Source organism: Squalius cephalus, assembly GCF_949319135.1.
Source record: "Squalius cephalus genome assembly, chromosome: 16".
NCBI classification, from domain to species: domain Eukaryota; kingdom Metazoa; phylum Chordata; class Actinopteri; order Cypriniformes; family Leuciscidae; genus Squalius; species Squalius cephalus.
This window is the reverse complement of record NC_137137.1, coordinates 23,311,306-23,322,632: the sequence shown is the minus strand read 5'-3', so window position 1 is coordinate 23,322,632 and position 11,327 is coordinate 23,311,306. Positions and strand designations below refer to the sequence as shown.

Genomic DNA, 11,327 nt, shown 5'->3' with positions numbered 1-11,327 from the left:
ACATCGAAATAAACCAAAATAAATTATGTCATCATTTACTCATTTCAGTTTGTGGGTTGGGTGGAATTTTCTTGATTTCCCATAATAGATAATGCAGTAGCTATACATTTTATCAGATTTTAGTACATAATCCAAATTATGTTTATTACCCAAACGACATAGGCAATTTTTTCTCCTAAATTTTATTTGTCTCCCATAATGTATTTAATGTATGTTGCATACTTTAATAATAAAAATGACAATAATTACTATAATAATTATATGAATAAAAATGTACTATTAATTAGCATAGGTTATGCACAATATGAATATTATTATTATTATTATTATTTACTGTTTTGATAAATATTAGGCTATCTATTTAAGATCAGGTCTGTAGAACAATATTTGCCCATCTAAACTTAAATGAATCAATGAAATTATAGAACTGTGGAAATATCATTTTAACAACAATTGAATATGTTCAGTAGAATTGCTTTGTTCGACAGTTCTCATTACACAGTGATTTGAGGGAGTAATAATTCTAGTTCAAGAGCTTAAACGAAAAAACTTGACAATTTGTTGGTCCTGGAATTTTAATGGTGAGTCAGATTGAATATATTAATCGAGTCTTAAAGGGATAGTTCACCCAAAAATGGAAATCTTTCATAACTTACCCTCATGTTGTTGCACTCTCAGTCACCATTTGCTTTAGTTTTATGGGGGGAAAAAGGCAATGAAAGTGAATGGTGACTGAGGCTGTCAGTCCCTATTGTGTTTGACAGAAGAAAGTCATCGACCAACATTATTTACATTTTTGGGTGAATTATTCCTTTCAAAGATTATGCAGTTCAAAATATATGGAGAAAAAAAAAGACACACAACAACAACAACAGCAAGTTGTGTCAGGACACTTTATATATTTTTATTCATAATGTTAGGCAATAAATATTCACATCTCTCCGAATTTGCTTAATTTCATATATTATCTGTACACAAATAAGATGACTTCATATACCTTTTTCGAAATTACACTTCAATCTGCTTTGACATACACACTTGTACAAGTTTACAGATAAAATTAATTTTCTTGGATCAAAATAAATATGCAATGATCATCTACATTTAATGCCATCTCCCTACACACACACACACACACACACACACACACACTCACACACACACACACACCTTTGACACTTTCCCTGTCTCATTGTCAATATTAAATCACAGTCTATTTACAGTTTGTTACAGAGCTCAGTAAACACAGACATACTCGTGCAAGAAAATTCACAGAGGAATGACAGACAGTTAATGAAAAATATCATGAAAATCTTGAAATAAAGTAAATACAATTAATAAGTTATATATTTCTAATCTTTATATTCTGTCCCATCTCATATTGATATCCGGCCATGGAATATATGTAAATGGAGCCCCATTTTCCACCATACTGTCCTATTATTATTACTGTGCAGTGCTGATCATATGTAAATATGCAGGAGCACATAGAAAGAGATGGCAATTTGAAAAGGTAGCAAAAGGGCATAAATATCTTACACACAATAACTGAGCATCACATCAAGACAAATAATACTGAGCATCTGCATTAAGCCCAGTCCAGAAATATATAACAGCACTTGAGATCACGTTATGCATCCACACAAACAGAAACTTCAAGCAGTACTTACACTAAGGCCTTACGTAAGGATAAATTACCTTGATTTCTCGTACAGGTAAACTGAAATCCTTGTATTAATGTGATAATTTATTTATACAGGTTCCTTCATCTTCCTCCTCTCCTTCATTAATCATACAGAGGAAAAAAAGAGGAATGTTATTGAAGTATGACTGAAGTATGGTGCTATATTGTCAGAATAGGTCGTTTTTTTAACCCAAACCAAAAATCAGCTGCACATAAAGCTGAATCAAAACCATCATGACCGGTACACAACTTCTGTTTAAAAAAAAAGAAAAGAAATAATACCCATACGAAGTCTCTGACATTCAAGGACACTTGTAAAGACAAGTGTGTTTGTCCATAAAAATCATCAATAACAATAAAACACATCCTTGACACTTCACCGGTGAATGTCAAAGCATGAGAAAACATTTCCTATTTACAAGTATCTATTGTATTTTGTCAAATTTAGTTTCATAACATAACATAAGAATAGTTATATTCATTAAAATTGAAATTCATAGCAAACATTCATATAACAGCATAAACTAATCAAAAACACCTTGGTAAAGAATGGTTGGCAGTATTAATGAGGAACCAATGGAAACTAAATACAGACAATTCAGATGTGAAGACTGGCAACAATCTTTCATGGAATGTTTCCTTCATACGTCACTAGCCCTCATAGGTAAAAATACTTAACGTGGGAGATATATGGAGATATATTAATTTAATATAGTTCGGAAAACACATTCATTTATAAAGTGCATTTGATGCCTTTTGTTTTCACTTTCTGGGCCTTGACAAATTTACTGGAACTTTACTAGAAATGTGCTAAGAATTTAGACATGGATGATAATGTACACAAATTGGCTCAATGATTTTTACTGTAATGTGAGTCAACATCCTTTGAAATTCATTCAAGCCCTTCGGGATTCTTAAAAAATAAAATGACTGTCAAACTGGATTAATAGAAAGTAATGCTGCCATGAGAAAATGTTTCGATTTTAGGCACAATACTTTGGATTTAACATAAAAAATAAAATAAAAATTATAAAAATAATTTACCAAAACAAGCTCATTACAGATCAAATTATGAAATGTACTTATTGTTTTCTCATTTGTGTATAAATTTATATTTCTTTTTCTGAAATATGGTATTGGTGCGACTGTAGAAATTAAGTTTATAGATTAAATGTTACTGATATATTATTTGACTGATATATATTTAACATTACTGAAATATAATTTTGTGCTAAAATTTCATATAATTTTACACATGGTAATAATTCTGAAAGTGATTCTAGGATGATTACAAACAGCACATCCACATACAAGGCTTTTAACAGCTGACTAGTGTTAAGAGTGGAAGAGGTCAGGCCAATACTGACTTACTTTAAACAATCATACCAGGTGTAAGATATTTGCTTTGTGGATTTATCTCTATTAACACTCATATAAGTCAATGTTATAGATGTATACAAAAAGAGCAATAGAGCATTTAAAATTATTTAGTAAGTAGAAGCTGGACATCAATTTAGTGAAAAGATTATTGCATCTTGCGAATGCTAAAGCGACTAATGCTTAACATGATTACTGGAATGTATGAAATCACTGAACATACTGTGCTTTGATCTGTCCAGCACAATGTTATTTGTATGCTCTCTGGTCTTCACATTTCCTAAACAGGTTCCCAGGTCAAACAAGGTACAGTTTCTCCAATGCCTGCGATGATGAATGCAAAATGCAACCATTTTACCCTAACTTTATGGCTCTACGCAACTAAAAACAAGACTGTGGACAATTTTATGTTCGAGTTTGTGTGTGCATGTCCACGTGTCTTTTACATGCTTTAGTAGGTTATTTCTTGTCTGAATATGGAATTTAAGAAGAAGAAGCCAAGAAGTCATTTGGCAGTCAAACCCATCTACATCAGCTAAACTGAAAGTAAAGTTTCCTAATTGTTTCTCTTTGTTGTTGTCTAGTATATTTCCCACAGCACTAATCTACCTTAGTGAGAGCCTTCAACTATCTGTATGGCAGTTTTGCCTCGGCAAGTCCCTTCGATCACACTTGTGGGAAGCGCAGGTGAAAGTAGCAGAGTCTTAGCAGGCTGCGTTTCTTTTTCCCACTGGCATTATTATCAGATTTGGCCCTGCCGCTGCCTGCCTCCTCCACCCTCGCAGCGGTCCCCCCTCCGATTACCAAAGGACCCTTCAGCGTCCCCCAGCCTCGCGACTTCCCCCGGCTCACACTACCGTGCTGATTCGGTTGGTAGGTTTGGATTTGGCGCGTTCGACTGTGCCCGTCCCCCCAGGTGCGGCTCCACTCTGGGCCGGCGAGGGCCCTTGCTGACCCCCGGCTTGGGAAGGTGGGCCTTGGTGCTGGGGGGGGAGAGGGGAGAGAGGCGTAAGAGGGGTAAGGGGGGAGGAAGGGGGGGGTAAAGGGGAGTGGGGGGGGGGAGGGGGAATAGAGCCCAACGGAGGATACTGGGGCAGATACTGGGCGGCCGGCGGCCCGTGGTGGACAGTGCCGGACGCGGAGACTGGAGGCGGCTGAGTTGGAGCAGGGAAGGGCGGGGGCGGAGGGCTGGCGAAGACGAAGTGAGGTTGGTGCACGGGGTGGGAGCCCGGGTGCGGCGTGTGCACATGCACGGGGTGGGTGTGGGAGTGTGCGTGCGGGTGCGGTTGAGAGTGCGACAGGGTGAGAGGGGGCTTGCTGATGCCGCCTCTGGCCGAGTGTGTGGGCTGCGTGTGGAACAGAGCAAACTGCGGATGAGGGGAGAGTGGGGAGTGAGGAGAAAGGGGGGGAGGGTGGCCGGAGCCCATGTTGCCCATGCTCCCGTAGCGACCCTGCAAAGTATGCTGGGAGATCGGCTGGTACGGGGAGTGCGCGGAGGGGTTGGGGAGTGGTCGTCGAGGTAAGGTGACCCGCTGAAGAGTATGGAGGGCCGGCGGCCCAGATGTAGGTACGGTCTGTGTATGGAAGCGGTGGTGGTGGTAGTACGGGGGTGGAGGCTGTCCACTGACATTGTTGCTGGTAGTATGGCAGTACTGGGCGTGCAGGGCCTGGATCTTGGAAGGACCCCCGCCCTCCCCCGGGCACAGCGAGGACGGGGACAGAGGCGGTGGCCCTCCTGTAGTCGGCGGGGCCACAGGGGCGGGGTAAGGTGGCCCCGGGGGGATAATAGGACCCGGCGCTTTGGATCGCTTGCCCCCAAAAAGGGAGCCCAGGAAGGAACCGGTGTTGTTGTTGTTGCTCCCAGTCCCCATTCCAGTCGTTCCTCTCTCGGTGCTGCTGGAGACTGGCCCAGCGCCAGTCACCGCAGGTGTGTGTTGCTGCCCCGGCCCACCCCCCACCCCCACTCCGGGGCTCAGGATGGGGCGGTGAGGCCGGTAATCTTCTGCTCCATAGCATCCCGGGAGCACAGTAGCTACTGGATAACGCTGGTGAGGCCGTGGACTGCTAATGATGGAACCCTAAGACAAAGAGAGTGGGGGGAAAGGAGGAAAAAAGAGGAGGACAGCAAAGCCAAAAACAAGTGTTTGAGAGAGAAGAGAGGGTGTGCAAAGTGGAGCAGGAATGTGGGCAATAAATGAGAGAGAGAAAGAAAATATAGCAAAAGGATACAGAGAGAAAGGTGGTTTCGATGGGGAGGAAAAACAGGGGTGAGTTGATTAGGGTAGAGAAACAAAATTCTGTCCGCATCATAATTCAGAACATTATTATACAAACACATGTGCCCAACTATCTATTATGTGTCCCGAATGCTTATAACGACAATTTTGCTATATTGGTAACTTGGAATATTATTTCTGTTTTGTGTAATGGTCAAAACTTATGCTTCCAAGAAATTACTCATCTGTTTAGTTGCTATAAATTTGAAGATGAAACAGCATTTGTAAACCATTCTACTTCTGTAATCAGATGAGGAAAACAGAGTATTCAAATGAGATTAAAAAGGAGGCAGAACTTTATTGGTGGACATGTAATCAAAGTCAAGGTCACTTGTCTTATTTGAAAGACTTCAGAAAGTTGAAACGGTAATTCGTTTAATGTGGGCTCAAATCAATCGTCACTTGAAAAAATAAGAAATCAATAAATCAACTATGAAATGGATAAATGGTTAGAAGCTGATCAGCAATTGATTATCAATATTGGATATATAGGTTAAATAATTTAAAATGTAATAATCAAAAACAGTCAGTTAATAAAAATGAAGTTATATAAACAAAAAAACTGTGTAATGATACAGCTTATTTGTGATTGATTGATAAATACATTTTGCCTATTGCTTTTTTTAATATCTATTGCCTATTTTACACTGAACCTAGCCTGGTTAAAACCAGACCATTCTCAGTAGTAACTGAGTTATGGTCTGGCAAAGCTTCTTTAATAACTCATTTCCAAAGGGGCGTCACCAACGGACGTCGCTCAAATGCCTCCGGGCGCAATTGGATAGATCTAAAAATCCTAAAACCAATCAGAGCGATCGGCATCGTGTAAAGCCATATGCTGCGTCCCATCCCATTTCGCCTAAGTTACACTACGCCATAAAAGTATGTACTCTTTTTGTGAAGAAAAGGTATTTACTTTTGAATGTGTAGCAAAAAAGTAGGCAAGCTTTGGGACATACTACTTCGTCATCTTTATCAGACGGATCTGTCGCGTGCATCCTGTCATGTAAACTGCCCTGTCAATCATCTAGTCATAGTTAAAATCATCTATTAAATCTAATTTAATTTCCTACCGTTTCGGAGAGAAATGTAGTAGCACGTTCATCTGCCACTGGGTCTTTCATGGAGACTGTCCTCATGTGTTTGCAATTTGAATATAATAATGCATTAAAATGTTGGTGCGCTTCACCAACGGACGTTGCTCAAATGCCTCTGGGCGCAATTGGATAGACCTAAAACCAATCAGAGCGATCGTCATCGTGTAAAGCCCGCCTCAACGTTTCTGATTGGTGCCGCGATTTCGACGGCATGGAAATGGGCTTGAATGAGCTCTTTGCCAGACTACTTGCAGAGCAAATCTAAATTTGCCGGAAGTTGTCTGGGTTTTCCCAGGCTACACTGAACCAGGAAGTGGCATCCAATCTGCTGTCATTCATCGCTATTACAGAAGCTGTCAGTGATCAATGCTGTTTCATGTGTAAATCATCCTTTTTAGGACTGCCTCAAAACGCACTAATGAATCATGTTTAATGAGACTATGTATATGTGTGCTAAATGAGTAAAAAAGGGTAAATTTTATTACATATTTGACTTGATTTGTGAGGGACACTTAATAAAATGCAGGACTTAGTATAAAAATGAAGAGAACTGATTTCATACAACCACTAGTCCATGCATAACATTTCAAACACCAAACATCTACACAAACCACATTACAAAAGCACAATGCAACCATACAATAATGACTAGAGAAGTAAAAAAACAAACATGAACCAAATTTATATGTTTCTATAGAATATCAATGTCATGCAGAATTAATTCCGGGTCAATAAGATGTCTTCTAGTCCAGATGTCCCAGAGTAAACTCTACAAGATATTCAATGATGTCCCGAATGACGGCAAATCTTCACAGGGAGTCTGAATGACTGATGTTATTGATTCATAGCCTCAGTCACGTGTACATTAACATTCCACGGACCACACATGGTCACACAAGATGCACACACATGGCTCTGTGTCTATGGTAAGGACACATGCAGGACGGCGCCATGTTTTGTGGGGATTCCAGGCAGGCATGCGGGTGGTTTGGGTTTGGGGACTAAAGCTAAAGATACAGACCTCTGCTTCACTCAGACTTACTTCCATTGTACTGTCAAGGGAACCAACGCTGTTTCTGCGGCCACGTTTCCCTGTTACCCAGTTAGCAGATGTCAGTCACAACTGCAGTGTGTGTGTGTGTGTGTGTGTGTGTGTGTGTGTGTGTGTGTGTGTGTGTGTGTGTGTGTGTGTGTGTGTGTGTGTGTGTGTGTGTGAGAGAGGGTAAGTGAGTGACTGAGTGTAATACAATGACAATCAGTGTTAACTAGAGTTGTCAGACTAAAAATTCGGTCAGACTTCAGAACCAAGTCGGTACTGAAATTTAAAAATTGTGACGCTTTACCAAAGTCGGTACATTTGAACAACTTTTTACTTTCTTGTTGGTGTCGTCAAATTTCTTAGATTATTCTTGATTTTGAAGAATATCTTACCCTAAAATTACAATTTAGCCTAAAATAAGCCCTATAATAAAGACATAAGGAAAAATAAAAAGAATCATACAAAAAAAAAATCCAGTATTTTTAAAAGAGTTTTGAGAAAAAACTTTGTATATGTTATATGTACGTTTAAAGGGATAGTCCACCCAAAAATGTCTTTCTTCCTCTGAACACAAAAGAAGATATTTTGAAGAGTGTTGATAACCAAACAGTTTCGGGTCCTATTGACTTCAGTTGTATTTTTTGTCCATATAATGGAAGTCAAAGGGAACCGATACAGTTTATTTACCAACATTCTTTAAAATATCCTCTTTTGTGTTCCACGGGAGAAAGAAAATAGTACATGTTTGGAACAACATGGCGGTGAGTAAATTTTGACAGAATTTATATTTTTGGGTAAACATTTCCTTCAATATTTTATATTTTGCCCTAATGTAGTATGGTATTAAACGGCCATAATTAAATTGGCTGCCAGTCACAGTAAAGAGTCTCACCTGATTCAGACAGGTCCCTCAGTGAGGAGCTGAGAGCAGTGCGTTTGAGGCCCTCTCCTGGTGAATAGTTATCATCCAAACTAGGCCTTCCCATAGTGCCATTCACCACTTCATTCTTGACTCCACCCACTCCTCCTGCCATCATGCTGTTGGTGAGCAGGCTGGGCCGCATTACTCCCTTCTGCTTCTCTAATTCAGCTGCAGGAGGAGAAAGAACAAATATCGTCAGAGGACAGTATTCAGAGTAACACCTTTCCTAACCAGGCACAATGTTTCCAGCATCAAGTAATTTGTCTGTACACATACTAAAAGCAAGTTGTTAACAATGAGCTATTTTTGTCTCGTTTACTATGTGTTTTCTATGAATCATCATTATGTTGACCAGATAGGGTCATTGTAAATCAATGATGTTAATGCTGTTGTAGTAAACCACCAGCAGAGGGCCAGAATAAAGTTAGTTGATTTATGAGAGCAGCAGAGGGTGCTGTACTCACACTCTACTCTGTATTTCTCCATTTCCTGCACCTCAGCAATGCTCTCCCTCAGATCACTGACGAACCGTGTGCGGTCCTGTTGACTAGGGGCCGTGAACACAATCAAAACTTTATGCTCACCGCCCGGGATGGCTGATGCTAATTTAACACCATGAGGATAGTCTGGGGGTGGAGAGAGAAAAAGATCATATTTATTCAGGGTTCACAAATAATCACATTCAATTTTTTTTTTTAAAGGGGTCATGACATGAGAAATCAAATTTGCCTTGATCTTTTGACATATTAGAGGTCTTTGTACCATTAAAACATCTTGCAAGTTTCATAGCTTAAAAAGACCTCCTCGTTGTAAACAAAGCATTTATTTAATCAAGTTCCAAAAACAGCTTGATTTGATATTGCGGGATCTGTGGCGTCCACAGAGTAATGGAGAGTTTGCAAAGAAACTTTTGTTGAAAGATGAAGCTACTAATATTGGATTTGACAGCAGCTGCAACACAAACCATAAGTAAATGATTTCATAATGCTTTGTCTGTAAATAAAAAAAATTCCGGAAATATATTTGGTTTTGGTTTGTTCATTTTTTGTAAACATTTAAACATTATAAGTTAACGTCATGGAACATAATAAAATAATTAAAAAATCCATGTCACGACCACTTTAAATATAGGTTTAAGTGATGATTTTAGAGAAGCAGAAAAATGAATATTCACTATAGAAATTTCCATGACTTTTCCTGGTCTAACAAACACAATATTAAAATTCCCTGACATTTGTTTTCCAGGTTTTCCATGGCCATTGGAACTGAACTCTGTTGATTATAATAATTTACAGCTTTTTAAGAAAACTCTAAACTAAGCCTGGGAATTTTTAATATGACACATATATTATTATCATATTTTTTAATCAAAAGTTTGGGGTCAGTACGAGCAAGGACATATTAAACTGATGAAAAACAGAAAAGACATTTAGAATGTTCTATTTCAAATAAATGCTGTTTTTTAAACGTTATATTCATCAAAGATTCCTGAAAAAATGTAATTTAAAATCTAATAATAAATGCTTCTTGAGAACCAAATCAGCATATTAGAATGATTTCTGAAAGATCATGTGAAACTGAAGGCAGGAGTAATTCAGCTTTGCCATCACAAAAATAAATTATATTTTTAAATTTAATAAAATGGAATGCAGCCATTCAAAATGACAATAATATTTCACAATATTACTACATTTTTGAGCACATATAAGCATTCTGGGTGAGCATTAGAAACCTTTTTCAAAAACACAAAAAATCTTATTGACCCCAAACTTTTGAACTGTATGTGTAAATAAGAAAGATGAAAATTAACTTCAAATCTTACAGGAGTTCTGGAACATGTGAACCTGCATCTCCACAAGAGGGAAGGACTGTCTGAAACTGTATGTTACGGAGGTTTTCTTCTTCTGAAAGATCTTTGTAACCTTGAAATATAATAAAAAAGAAAAAGAACCACTCAGCATTTTAATATGTAGTAACTTTAAAATTCATGCCGAGGAGATGTTGCTAAAACGGCTTGGGCCAATTCATTTGGCATGCATTATTAATTGATGTGTGTTATTGACATTACCACAATCAGGTCGTTGAACAGGAAGACCTCTCTCTGGTGGACTCCAGATCTTTGAGGACGGTTGGTGTCCGGGACTTCATAGAGCTGACAGCAGCACACCAGTCTGCGGTGGGGCAGAGACAGAACCTACACACAGAGCAGATTTTTACACATTACAAATTGTTCATCAAACAGGTCAAAAGTATGATTTTACACTGACAGAACAGTTCAAAGTAAAAAATAAGTTCTCAAACATTCACTATTCTCAAAGATTCTAATAAAAAAAACTCAATTTGATAAACGTCTCAGTAGTACTCACAGGTTTCTTGCCCACAATGACTCTCTCCACCGCCTGGACCTGAGAAACATGGTCATCATTGGTCCTCAGTTCCCACTTCTGAATGCGCTGGTAGATTCCAACTAGTAAGTCACGTGGGATGTCCTGACCATTATCCACCCCTGAGAGAGAAAGAAATGACATGCACACAAGAAGAGATTTAGTGTATTTGCAAAATCCCTGACAGTTACATGGCACATTTAAAAGCAGATTGAGACTGTGTTTGTAGTTGGCCACTTAAGTAAGTGCCAAATATGTGAATGTGAGATATTTCAGAGAGAGAGAGAGAGAGAGAGATTTGAACACCACCTCGCAAGTTTTTGATGAAATCGTCCAGCTTCATCTTCCTCTCCGCTTTGATATTGGGGCTGTACATGTCGGTGTTGAGGAGGATGATGGCAAACGCTAGTATGAAGATGGTGTCTGGGTTCTGGAACTGTCTTACCAGTGCTGGGTTACAAACACAGTACCTCTGACTACAAGACAGATACAGAGAGAGAAATAGAATTTAAATGTGCAAATATTGAAGGATAGATAAAACATGTTTT

General features: G+C 38.9%; 1 protein-coding gene across 4 annotated transcripts in view; it reads right to left on the bottom strand.

Annotated features, from left to right (window-relative positions):
* Positions 1–880: 880 nt before the first annotated feature.
* The window catches only part of iqsec2b (IQ motif and Sec7 domain ArfGEF 2b), a 72,548-nt gene continuing 62,101 nt past the window's right edge, over positions 881–11,327 (bottom strand). Inside the window, exons 8-15 of one of the 4 annotated variants that reach the window (XM_079897043.1) lie at positions 11,089–11,255; positions 10,762–10,901; positions 10,464–10,589; positions 10,218–10,317; positions 8,860–9,021; positions 8,366–8,563; positions 7,456–7,526; positions 881–5,125 (exon numbers count right to left, since the gene is read on the bottom strand). In XM_079897043.1, coding sequence (XP_079753169.1) covers positions 3,728–5,125; positions 7,456–7,526; positions 8,366–8,563; positions 8,860–9,021; positions 10,218–10,317; positions 10,464–10,589; positions 10,762–10,901; positions 11,089–11,255 — 2,362 coding nt within the window. In that variant the 3' untranslated portion in view covers positions 881–3,727. Of the gene's footprint in view, positions 5,140–7,455; positions 7,527–8,365; positions 8,564–8,859; positions 9,022–10,217; positions 10,318–10,463; positions 10,590–10,761; positions 10,902–11,088; positions 11,256–11,327 lie in introns of all 4 variants that reach the window. The other 3 variants (XM_079897044.1, XM_079897045.1, XM_079897046.1) reach the window with 3 other exon arrangements.